General features: G+C 55.2%; 1 protein-coding gene across 4 annotated transcripts in view; it reads right to left on the bottom strand.

Moving 5' to 3' along the window:
• Positions 1-978: 978 nt before the first annotated feature.
• Positions 979-12991, bottom strand: part of ATP6V0A1 (ATPase H+ transporting V0 subunit a1) — a 55436-nt gene continuing 43423 nt past the window's right edge. For all 4 annotated transcript variants that reach the window (XM_070389860.1, XM_070389859.1, XM_070389861.1 and 1 more), the window contains exons 19-21: positions 8420-8537; positions 7954-8125; positions 979-2558 (exon numbers count right to left, since the gene is read on the bottom strand). In XM_070389860.1, coding sequence (XP_070245961.1) covers positions 2465-2558; positions 7954-8125; positions 8420-8537 — 384 coding nt within the window. In that variant the 3' untranslated portion in view covers positions 979-2464. The remainder of the gene's footprint in view (positions 2559-7953; positions 8126-8419; positions 8538-12991) is intronic.

The raw sequence follows: 12991 nt of genomic DNA, 5'->3' as shown, positions 1-12991 counted from the left end.
GAATTATCTTGGGCCCTGTGTGGAAAACCAGCTGACTATACCTGTTAGGCTGTTTCTGAACTCTCAGCTCTATTCCATTAACTCCAAGTATCTATTCTCACTAGGCCTCCCTCTTTGAGTCAGTAGCAGAGTGGAGGTTAAAAGAGCTCATTTACCTGAATGGTCCCTCTCAACTTTCTGAGGAGCAGATGCTGGGTGTTGAGCCCAGGCCTGTTCCAGGGCAGGTGGCTTGTCAGAGACGAGATGGTTTGAGGAGCATGGCATGAACAGGGTGTTCCTGCCCCTCCTGGAGCAGCAGCAGTTGTCAACCTGGTGCTCACATTCCTGGGCAGCCCATCCCCTAGAGGTTTGAGAAGGCAGGAATGGAGAGGGCGGGCTGAGAAAGAATGTGGTCGCCTTACATGGCTGTGAGGAGGGAGAAGGCGCCCGCCCTGCCCACCCCGCCAGCCGGGACAGCCTGTTGGCCCTTGGGCTGCCTGCCTCAGCACCTCGAATTCTCCAGCTGCCCTGAGGAACCAACCCCCCAGCAGAGTTCCACCTACACCAAGGCCAAAGGCAATCAGGGCTAAAAATAGCCAGGCAGTTGAGCCCTGGAGAGCATGCTCATAGCAGAGCTCCGGAGAGGAGGGTGGGCAGACACCCAGGCCCCTGCTCCCCCTCCTCCCCAGGCTGTTTGGGTGTGTGGTGCAGAAAAGGGGGTGGTGATGGGACCCCAAGCCCCTCCCCTATATGGGTGGTGTCTGCAAAGCTGCCTTGGCTCAGGGAGGGTGGGATGGGGGAGTGGGAAGGCCCCTGGGAAACTTGAGATAAGGTGAGAATTTCACAAACTGCCTGGCCAGGGCCACCGCAGCTGTGGCCTTGGATCACAGAAAAAGCAGCAATGCTGGCCAAGGGAAGTGGAGGGGGTAAGATACTAGTGGACTCAAGAGGGTTGAGTGACACGGGAGCCATGGGCACACAGACGGGCAGCCTCCCTGATCGAGTCAAACACACTTTATTCAGCACAGGCATGTCTGAACAGAGGGACCTTGGCAGGATTCCTGATACAGAACTCTGCTTCTAACCCCTCTGTCCACAGAGCAAAGGTCATCATGTGAACCACAGGGGCCAGACAGGAGGGGCTCTGCACACGGGCTGGGTCAGGTCACACTGGCTGGCGCAGGGTGAAGCTGGGGTGGGGCAGACAGCCTGGGGAGTCACTGAGCAGCTCCAAGCAGCTCCCTTAGACAAGTGTATGTGTGTGGGGCTGACCAATTTAGGGGGTCCTCTCCATCACTGAAGGTCTGCGGATCAATTTAGCTAAAGCGCCCAGGGCTGCCATGCCAACACATGATTAAAAGGCCCCAAGATCCGTCTCCTGCTGTGGCGGAGACTTGAGATAAGGTGAGGGGGAGGTAGGAGAGGTAGTGCTCAGGGCCATGCTGCTCTCAGCCACATGCACTGGCAGCCCTGCCAGCTGCCTCCAACCAGCAAATAAATGGTAAATGCCATCGACCTTCCCGCCTAGGACTCACTCACTGGACGTGGGGTTGTCAGGGAGGTAGGGAGGGGCACTGGTGGGCAGAGCAGGCAGAAACGCCTTGATGACTACAATTCTGAGACTCATAATTGGGGGTGAGCAAGGTCTCCCATCTGCACCAGGAAAGGGCATCAGTCTGGAACCTCTGTGCAGAGGGGTGCTTGTGGCAGGGCCCAAGCACGGCCTGAGACTCAGCCAACCAAGGGAGCCAGTCAGGACCTCTGTCTTGGGTTCTCCCAACTGTGCAGGTTATGCTGGGTGCTAAAAGGGGAATCTGGGAGGGAGGAGGGGAAGGTGTGAGTTCAGGGTGCGCTTAGGAAGGTGGTGTGGGATATCTACGGACACTCTGGGCTGCCAGGGAGAAGCCACGCTTGCTGGCGCAGCTGGGTTGAGCTGAATTCCTGATGGACAAGCACTGAAGATCAGAGCGAATGGATGGAGGACAAAAACACCATCTCCCTGGACCCCTTGCTGCTAATCTAAGAGTGGGGAGTGTTAAAGAGGACCCCACCCCCAGCCAGGAAAGAGAATGGCAGGAGCAGGGGCTCAAAGTCTGGGTGTGGACGGTGGAGGGCCCCCCTCTAAGTGCTCTTGGCTCTCGTGTAAATGCACAAATGCGTTCACCACCAGGGGGGCAAAGAAAGAGTGAGACAGAGGCTGGGAGGGCAGGCTGGGTGCCCAGGGTGAGTGGGTGTGAGTGACCGTCAGGGTGTAGCTTCTCTAGAATACCACTACACTACCACACACCAAGCTGCGGGTGGCGGGGAACCAAGGGGAGCTGGGGGACCTGGATCGAGCTAAATGCCTCACAGGTGGCTGGGGGTAGGGGATGGGGATGACACAGGTGCCCTGACACCCAGGGATCACAACCAGCAGGCAAGCGGAGCACAGCTAACCACCGTGGCGGGGAGCAGAGGGCAGCCGGGAACACAGCCCCTTGGGGGCTCAGTCATCAAACTTCCCTTCCCGGATGTGCTCAAAGGAGAAAGGCAGGAACTTGAAGCCAGTCCCGCTGTAGAACTTGTTCTGGAACTCCACCCTGGAGAATGGGAAGAAGAGAGTGTCATTCCACAAAAACTTTGGGACTCTACAGAAAGATGTCCCAACCTCAAGTTCCTCAAGCCCCCGCTGCCCATGAAGCCCAGACTTCAGCCTGCTTCCAGCCCGTGATGCCCAGGGCCTGCCCTCAGCAAGGGCGCACCACACCAATGTGTTGATTTGGTCTGTTCCTGCTCTGTCCTGCTCAGCAGAAAATGTGTATATGCCAAACTCTGCAGAAAGCTGGGTGCAGAAAACCTTCAGTTGGCCTGAGCCTCTAACAGTGATGGGGAAGAGTCCCCCAACACCCGCTCCTGGCACGGCCTGGTGTGGATCTCCAACGGAAGTGTCCCACATGGAGTGGTGTGAGCTTGTGTGAGGAACCCTGGCAGGGACCACTGTTCGCTTGTTTTTATCTCTTCTCAGGGGAGGAAGGAGAAGCAAGGGTTGCGAGTGAACAGTGGAGGCTTTCGATTTAGGGGAGGAAATTCCCAGGAAAGGGGGAAGTTAGGAGAGGAAGTCTTCTCAAAGCAATGGCAAAAATATTCTCCAACTACAAAAACATCTGAGAAAGAATTCTTCTCTTGGGGACTGAAAGGAAAAACAGCTTTAGCTCCCTTCCCCGGCAGCTCAGCATCCAGCCCTGATGGTCTCCCTGGGCCCTTCGAGCTCTGAGGGGGCAGGAAGGCGTCCACGCCTGGAAGCAGGGCCCGGCTGCAAGCTCGCCCTGGATGGCTGCCCAGCGACCAAATCACCACCAAATATGGGCAGAAAAATGCATGATTCAGAGGATAAAAAAGCCAAGGAGAGCTGCCCTGAGGAATAGTTTCCACTCAATGCTGTGTGACCCTGGTGGCCTGGATCCCTGCAGCAGTGAGCCGCGCGGAGCTGAGGCAGGCTGTGGGCAGTGGGCACCAAGACACTCTCCACCTTCCTGCCTCTCATTCAGCCTTCCGCCAGGGTATTCTCCCTCCAAGACAAAGCAGGAAATCAGTGAAAAGGAGGTGGGAAGGGGACTGTCTGCTGTGGTCCTAAGAGGTCCCCAGAGGCCCCTCAGCCCTGGGGAACTGGATTTTCTATGTGAGCACAAGAAAAGGCAGCCCTTCACCCTGATCCCACATTCCAGGGGCTGCGCCAAGGTCCCCAGAGCCTCCTGACCCCTGGAGGAGGCCGGTCAGTGCCTCGGCCATGCCCCCTCAGAGAGCACGGGATCCAGGAGGGGGTGCTTCAAACTGAAGTCAGTTGCAGGTCTCAGCCCCATGTCCCAACACCCCCATGATGAGGGTCCAGCTCCAGACAGCTCCTCTGAGGAATGCCATGGGGGTGGGGGTAGGTTTCGGCTTTTCCTGGCTCTGAGGATGAATCCTCCATGCTGGGTAGGCTGTGCGTGCACAGGCAACAGCATTTCATGTCATTCAACCATGTACAGCCAGACCGTGGGCAAGTCACCTTGGGGTCTGTGAGGTATCTGACCTCTGGCTGACTCATCACACAAACAGTTCTGATCCAAACTGGCTCAACAGAGAAGCTGCAGATGTGTTCACAGGCCCAATGGGTCAGAAGCAGAGGTCTCTTGCCATCACCCTGCCTGCTTCATGTGTATCACGGGACCCAGGCCTGGGAGGGGGGCACACACATTCTACTGTGTGAGCGGATGGGCGGTCCCCCTCGCCCACTAGCTGCCACTTAAGGACTTAGGGTGGTGCCCAAGGGGACATTGTGGGTATTTCAAGGCCAGTGTGGCTCCACTTCTTGGTCGTGCTTGCCCCAACCTCCCAGTACAAAGCTGAAAAGCAGTTTCCTTGCTGGTCTCTCCCCCGCACCCCCCGGCCCCAGCCAGGAACTGTGTGCTTCCTGAAAAAGTACAGACATGAAGTTCTCTGTGCCGGGGCGCGGCGGGACCTTGCTGGCTGCCCTGTCAGTCCTTCCTTCTCGGGGGCAGGGGTGGGGGGGGCTCTGCTTGGGACGCCTCCAGGGCCTTACCACGCCCCAGGCCACTAAAATGCATCTCCAACTCTGCAGCTTCGAGGAGAGCCTCGGGCAGTCGGGCGGGGCTCTGTCACTCTGCCAGCTCCCACACCTGGCAAAGGCCACCCAGTGGCCCGGAAGGATTGACGGGGAGTCCCTGGAGAGAGCACCCCTGCTACGTGACAGAAATCTTGTTTTCTTGAGTGAATGAAAGGAGAAAGCCTGGGCCTTCCCTGCTGGGGTGTGGCCGACGGGAGGCGGTTTTAGAAAGATGGTCCTGTCCTGATCTGAGCAGTGCTGGGCCTGCAGCACACAGCCAGCCGATGACCCCCGTGCGGGGCCGTGAGGTCAGCCCAGGGGACTACATTTCAGGGGTGTTCATTCTCCTGAGCAGCCACTCCCTCAGCCACCGCGGTGTCTGGCTGTGGTGCCACTGTATTCCTTACAAACTGGCCCCCAAATCTGCCCCTTTAGCCCCCCGTCTGAGTGTGCATGTGGAACCTGCTAGGCAGGAAGGGATGAGGTTCCTGTGAAGGTAGGTCATGGGGCAACAAGTTTTCTATTAACATCAATCTGGTGTCCACAGTTCAAACCACAAATCGCACCCCTGCCTTTGCCTTTTCTGAGGAAGAAAAGACCTTTCATTAATTATGGTGGGCACGAAGGCCACGCTGCACACAGTTGGTGGGGGAAAAGACAGACAGACGCAACTCAGGAGGAGACAGAATGAGCACGTGGGTGCATGAATTCACCTGCTGTTTTCACATGTCCTTCACCTCCTCATGTCCCTACATGACCCTCAGTCTCAAGGTTTATCCTTGTTATCAAGTCAGATGGTTTTCTTCTTGTTCCCACCAAAGAGACCCAGAACCTGTGTAATGGGGCAGTCCTTGCAGCAGAATCAAGAAAGCCCAGCTGAACACTAGGGGTAAAGTGACAGGTATGAAGATGCCCAGGCTGGAAGCCAGGAAAACACTGCAGCAATGTCCCTGCAGCCATTTTCAGCGGGCCCAGCTGTTTCCACCCCTCACAGGATGGTCATAACTCAGAATGCCTGCAGTCTGGAGATCCTCGGGGCACGTCCACACTCAGCCAGGAGGGGGTGCACGAGCACCAGCTTCATTCACTCCTTCCTAGTGGCAGGGGAAAACAAAGGCCTCCAGGGATGCGATTCTCAAAGTTGCACAAAGGAATTTTCACTGCTGTTTTTTCTCTTTCCTATCCAAAATTTCCACTACCAAACCACCACCACCCTGCAAGTATGATACAGTGTTTGATGAGCCTATTCCTTGCAAACTACGTCTGGGAGGCATTCAAGTGGTCTCATGTGCCTCCCCTTGGGTCTCTCTTCTAACAGACTGAAGCAGAGAGCTTATAGGGGCCACAGCCCTCTCCGCAGGGCAGCTCCATCTGCATTTGACCTCAGGTTTGATGCGCCAGGGCACCAGGACAGTCACTTGGTCTGTGCATTATTTCCTATTTAACTGCAGCAACCTTGTCACATGGACATTATCCTCTTTTCACAGGAGAGAAAGTGAGGTTCAGAGAGGCAAGGGCTGTCCTCAGGGGTGCCCAGCCAGTGCCAGCAGAGCTGGAATTTAAACTCGGGTCACCCGATTCTGAAGCCTGCTCACTCGCCACCTGTTACTTCCTCAGGCTCATTCATAAGGACTTTCATTCGAAGCCCACAGGTGAGTCTGAGGAAGAAGAATCCTTCTGGCAGCAAAGCATGACCTCCAATCGCCACAGTTCACCCTGGACATCGGGCCCAGGCGGCCCCTCCCTGCTCCATGTGGGCCTGGCTCACTGCTCTGACAGGTCTGCCCCAGCTCCTTGACTGCGCCCCGCTGACCTGGGGGTAGGTAATGGGCTCCCTACTCGGGCTTGAGTCCAGGTAGGTTGGTCACTGTTCCCTGGAGCCCAGTGCTCAAGAGACAGAGAAGTGAATAGGAAAGGAAGGAAGCCAAGAGGGTAAGACCAAGTGAGTCACCACAGGCTGGCAGCACTGGGTGGTGAGGAAGTGTGCTGGGGTGAGCGTGTGCTGATAAGCTGAGAGCGGGTAGTGCGCCAGCAGTCGGGCCACTGGGCCGGGCCAGACTCCTGGCTCCCAGTAAACAACAGCTGGGCGGGGAGGGGACGTGGGGGAGGAGAGGACCAGGCCCAGAAAGCACGGTGTCCTGACGCCAATTCTCCTAAAGGAGCTTTTGAGGGAAGAGTCAGTCCCGGCCACGGCTCCCCCTCCCACGCCTCACCTTCCCCTCTGTCATTCAGAACAACAAATGGTGGAATCTTTGAGCAGGCTCAGCTGAAGACAAGTCAGGCGAGAAAAAAAACAAAGATAAGGGGAGTGGGGAAGAGGTTTCTCAGGTTCAGATTTCAGTTTTCTTCAGGTTTTGAGAAGCAATGGAAAGTCACAGCCCTCTCTCCTGACCCTGAGATCATGAACACTACAGATCATCTCGTCTAGGGAGCCCAAAGGGAAGGGCAGTGAGTCTGTGAGCCCCTAAACTGGCACAGCTGTGTGTGCACACTTCAGGTCTAAAGCTTCCAGAGCCGATGGACCCCAAAAGAGAGAGAGAATCACAATGTAAAGGGAGATTTAAGGAGACAGGGTTTGAGGTCAGGTAGTCAGATAAAGTACGGTACAGCCAGTTTTCAATATAAACATGTCCCATGGACATCTGGGAAATACTAAAAAAAAAAAAGAAAAAAAGCTCATTGTTTATCTGAAATCTAAATTTAACTGAGGGCTCTGTAATTTTATTTGTTAAATCTGCCAACCTTACTCTGAAGTCATGGAGTCACAGTCCAGACCAGACCCCAGCTCTCCACTCCGCAGGACTGAGCCACTTCCATCCACAGCCATTAAGAGCCACAGACAACATTCAAGAAAGAAAACAAACAAATCCAAAACCTGCCCTTCTGAAGAGATGGCTTTAGTGTACCGAGCAACATGCTCTGGAACAGGAATCCCCCTACTCACACAGAGCTGCCAGGGTCCTACCTAAAGACACTGGAGCCATGACAGGATAAGGGGACAAGACACGGGCAGAGTGTGCTCCAGCGCCTCCCTGGCCTTAGAATCTATTCTACAGCTGCTTTCATTGCTCGGAAGACAGGAAAGAGTTAAATGCCAGTGCAAAACCCCAAACAAAGACCCCAGAAGATCTCTGAAGCCATAATCAGGACATTGAAGAAGGCTGAACACAGGCGCCCAACTGACAGCACACCAGGGCCCCTCCCTGGAGGCTGGGAGAGTGAGCTGTGCTGTTCAGAGCACACTTCCTGGGGCTCACCACCAAGCATGTCCTTGGGCATGACGATGTGCAAGCAGACACTTCCTAGCGTCTTCAGATTTTGGACCAGCGTAAAACCACCCTCTGTGCAGCTAAGGACACGTTCCCGCCCCAGCCCCCTCTTCCCCTCACCAGTGTAACCGCAGCGCATGGAGAAAGGCTGAGAGGCCCTCCATGATCAGGAGGATGGCCACAGTCAGGGTGGCGAAGGCGGCAAAGATGAAGAACAGCGCCAAGCCCCCGGCCAGGCTCTTCACCTTCAGGCCGATGTGGATCACCATGGTCCAAAGCACCTCGGACAACTCTGGGGATGGGGAGAGACAGGACATCGGTTCAGTCGGGCTGGGGGTGCTGCAGGCCATGCACCTCTCTCTCCATCTCCCCACTGCAGTATGCCCTGCCCCGTGGCTTCCTGCGACCTCAACAGCTAACCTGGCAAAAGCGTGGATCCTCCCAGCGGGATGTCACTCCTCTGGGATTCGGGAGTCCATAATTCCAGAGCCCTAAGGTAATGTCCACTCTCTTTAAGCCCCCAGTGGAGGGAGTGCCCAAGCAAGAGGGACAGACATGGCTTCTGACCCGAGATTAATACACTCACGTGCATGAGCGAGGCTGAGGGCCCAGAGCCGCAGGTAGGAGGCGGTGTTGGAGATGCAGCCCAGGCAGTACTCGATGGTGTGGATGGCCTGGTGCACCATGGTGTCCCCAAAATCAAACTGTCAGGGGAGGAAACCAGACAGCAGAAATGAGGCGGGGAGGGGAGCGTGCAGGAGTCTGAGTGCTGGCATGAATGGCTACCTGGGCTCAGAGCCCCTGGTGCTGAATTCCTGGTGGGGACACTTCGGTGGGGCCACCCCCGGAAATCCTGCCTGGCTGGGCCCCCAGCTGGGCCCCCCCGCCCCTCAAAATACTACACTGTAATGAACTACATCTTAATGGGACTCTTCTTAACACATATGCTTCTTCTCCCCACTAGGCTGTCAGCTCCGGAGTGGGGTGCACATTGGGGTAAGAGCTGTCTGGCAGCTCTGTTCCGGCTTGACTTCCACCTCGTGGAGCCTGAGGGCAGAGCACCCTGCTCTCAAAGAGCCAGGAGGGCAGGAAGGGCTCTTCCCTGGGATGCGCATCAGGTGACAGGCCACCAGGCTGCAAACTGCCTGGAGGAGACTAAACCTCCGCAGCCCCTTCTTATCTTCCCAACATGTGGGCAGCAGGGTCACTCCCTTCTACTTTAGAGACTTCTGAAAAGATCACACAGGGACATTTTGGCAAAGTTTTACAAATTCCTACTCGGGCAGGTGATGAAGGTTATCTTTTAGGTCTGTTTTCCTCACGCTCCCTTTCTTCCGGTTTTCCTTTCAACGTCACAGATCATTTCCAGCATAAGGAGGAGGGGCTGTGGGGAGCTTCCTGTTAGGCCTGCTCAGGGTCCAGCCCTAGGTGTGCTTCTGGGCCTCATTCTCCCAGGTGGCGCCACAGCCACTGAAGGCCAGGAGGCAGGCAGCCCCTCCTGACAGGGCCCAGAGCGGACCCAGTAAGCAGAGGGCCGCTGCCCAAATCGGCTTTCCAAGCCTGCCTTGCCTGCAGGTCAGAGTCCGTTTTTCACCAGTTTCTTTCCAGATTCACATGACTTGACCCCCAAAAGATACCAGAAAGAACTACCTTGAGAAACATCATGAGGGCAGAAGAGGGCTGGGCTGGCTGGTGAAGCGCTAACAGCCCAGGCCTCACGAGCATGGCCAGTGGCGAGGGGGGCCAGGTCCAACACGCTATCTCTGGCAATCGCCTCATTTTCCCTCACCCTTATCTATACCAAGAGTATTTCTGGGCTTTTCTTCTGAAATAGGCTCTTGCAAAGTCTTCTAGTTACCCTGAAAACTAGGGTAACCATAGTTACTCCAATCCTGACAATGTTGTTAAGAGCTTTTTGCCACCACTGCTGGCTGTCACCCCCCAGTCCACGCTCCAGGGGAGGACAGGGTCCCCATCTCCATGGAGCGCAAGGCTTTACTAAGAGCTCCGTGAAAGCAGTGACTGTGGGCGCCTTAGAGAGATGGAAGAGGAAGCTTTCCTCCAGGCGTTACCCTTGCTTTCTCTCTTTCATTCCCAACTTCCTACTCGGTAACCGTGGGCAAGTTTTCACACCTGTATACTGGGGGTGGGGTGCGGAAGAGAGTAAGTGGGCTGAGAATTAAGTAAGAAACCAGCCAAGCAGTTGGGAGTCTGTCACTGCCCCATGTGAGTCAGCTACAACCGACTGGGAGCCACCACAGACGCCCTAATCCTCTACCCGCCTCCTGGCCGCCCCACCATGCCTGTTCCTCATGCTGCGCCCTCTTAGCTCCACAGGCTTGCTCCCCTTAGCTCCCGGGCTTGCTCCCCTTAGCTCCCGGGCACAAGGTCTAACAGACATCCTGTGACTGAGCCTCTGCAGCATCTGCCACCATTGCCTTGCGCTCCTCCTCTCCGTGACACGCTCACTTCCTCTTGGTTTTTCTCTCCTGTAGCACTGCCACTCAGGCCTTCAGTGGCCACCCTGGGAGGAGGTCCCAATGGGCACCTCTACTTCCATGTTGCGGGTTTCCAACCAGCAGTCCACATCTCCTGCCACACCACAGGTGCTTCAAACTCCACACCACCCAAAGTGAACTCACTGACTGCTCTTCTCTGACCCTCCAGACCTACTTCTGCTCCTCATCCCGTGTCTAACTGGGGTCATAACTAGCGCCCCAGGCACCGGAACCTGGAAGTCGAGCCTGACTTCTCACTCACTCCCACTGCCTGCATTCACGAAGGCCCGAGGACTGCGGCTTTTCCGTCCCCCATCTCTTATTGCTCCCTTCCTTCCCAACTCCCACTGCCAATGCCTGACTTCCCTCCAGACCTCCCTGGTCTTTCCTGACCCCTCTCAGGCTGTGCCCCCCCACACACAATACACCCTCTCCCCTTCTCCCCTAGGGTATTCAGCAATGGTACACACTGGGTTACTTGCAGCTTCACTGCCCCTGACGCTCCTTCTTGCCTAATACTCTACTATGGCTGCTGTCTGCCACCTCTAGTCTGACTTCTCACCAGTCCCTCAACTCCTGACTGCGCTCCAGCAAGCTGAAAACTTGTTTATCCCCAAAATGTGTCTTTATGGTAACTACATACTATGGGTCTGCGTTCCCTCTGGCCCTCCCTCCACACAGGACTCTGGCTGGACCAGGCCAACCTCAGCAATAATGCCCTTGGGGAACCCTTTCTAGGGGTCCTCTTCCCCACCCCCCCAGAGTTCTGTCAGGTGCCCTCTTCCTGTGCTCCCACAGCACCCTGGGCACACCTTGATCACAGCATCTGTCACCCAGACTGTCTCCTCAATTAGTCTAGGAGTTCCTTGAAGGCAAGGACTTGGTTTTTTTTCTTCTCTCAGTTCCTGCAGTGCTAAACAGAGTGCTTGGCACATGGAGGGTGACTGAACGAATGGGTTGGATGAATGTTATCTGGTGAGGTGACACAGTAGGGAGAGGTTCCACTGACCCTTGCTGAATGGTCACAGCCTTCAAAGATTTCCCAGACAACTGAGGGGCCGGGCTCTGGTTTGCAGCTGGACAGAGCGCCCCCAGAGAGAGGGTCTGCTGCCTCTACCTGTGATGTATTTAGATATCTGAGACAGTTATCTGAATGTCCTCACCACTTACGATGCTATGGGAAACAATCTCTGAGGGAGTCGGGGGTGGGGCCAGAGACTGGGAAGGCTGAATTCCAGTCCATCTTGTTTGCATGTCCACTCCCCTGGGACAGGGCCACATATAAGAACTGAGCTGGAGGCACTGGTGCTGGAGACAGCCTTACTGGGAGAGGGCTGGGCTCCTCACTGACACGGACGCACTCCCACCTGGCCTTTCCAGGCGGCTCAGCCTGCGGCCATGCACAGAGAAGTGGTCTGCTCAGCCTGCGGCAATGCACAGAGGAGTGGTCTGGAGGAACAGAAGCTCCCAGATACCAGCCAAGGAACCTCTCCAGCCTTCAGGAAGACCGAGCACTGTCTGCTTTCACATAGAATAGCAAAGCCTTTCCCATTCCCATCCCACTGCCCACTTAGCACCAGTAAAGCCAGAAAAGGGAAAGGGTCACAGGTCTGGGTATTTCAGAGAGAAATTTGGGGAGAAGATGCAAACAGTGCAGCAATGCCTATTAAAAACCCAATTCAAAATGTGTATACTGCTAAGCGAATCAGGGCCGAGCTAGAAGGCCTTCTAGTCTGGCTGTGGCCTGAACATTTAGCCAACTTTCTACTCTGTTACTCTCTATGTGTGGCTGGGATAATATGAACTCCTTGCATGCAGATGGACTGTTTTTTTCTGGGATGCATCCTAGAGGCAAAGCCCCCTTTTGAAAGCTGTCTGTCTTCTAACTGGGTCACATGGAGGTAAAGGTGACCCCCAGCAAAGGTCCAGCATTCTCACTCCAAGCATCATCAAGCCGATGAGGGCAGCAGGAAGAGGTGGGCGGCATCTCAGGGAGGAAGGGTGAGCTTTCCCATAAGCACTCAGAGGAGCAAGGAGGAAATGGTTACCCCCAGGGCAGAGCGACCATCATAGCATCACAGAGAGGAAGGCAGAGGCCAACAGGGTTTAACTCCCAAGGGGAGTCACTTCAAGAATGCCAGTGCAGACATTACTTGCAGCTCCTTGTAAAGCCATTCTCAAGGCATTAGATCAGCAAAGTCAATGAAACAGAGACAGAGGTGACTGACATGAGATGCAGTTAATGGAGATGAGCTTTTTTAGAACACAGATTCACAGACTGGTTAGAGATGGCCAGTGAGATGCAGGGTACACGGGTGTCACGTGGGGCCCCAGGATGCGGCAGGGACAGCAGAGTGATGACAAGGATGGGAAGAGAAGCCCCAGATAAACATGAAGCCAAAGCCATCTGGTTTCTTACCACTTCATCCTCGGTAGGCTTGAAAACACAAATTTACACTTAGTGGGAAGCCACACCACACACAAGGTCACAAGTCATAAGCACCAGGCTACTCATTGCTGCTTGGTGGGGGTGGGGGACCGCGAATGTTAAATGTTCTAACATATTAGAGACAGGCCTCCTCAGCACAAATGGAAAGCAAGATCAGCAGTGCTTGGAGTGCTGGTACTTATTTTGAAAAGGCATCCCAAGCCTTGCCATT

Source organism: Bos mutus, chromosome 19 (genome assembly GCF_027580195.1).
Source record: "Bos mutus isolate GX-2022 chromosome 19, NWIPB_WYAK_1.1, whole genome shotgun sequence".
NCBI classification, from domain to species: Eukaryota; Metazoa; Chordata; class Mammalia; order Artiodactyla; family Bovidae; genus Bos; species Bos mutus.
Note: the sequence above shows the minus strand (reverse complement) of the source record. Positions and strands in the feature narration are given on the sequence as shown.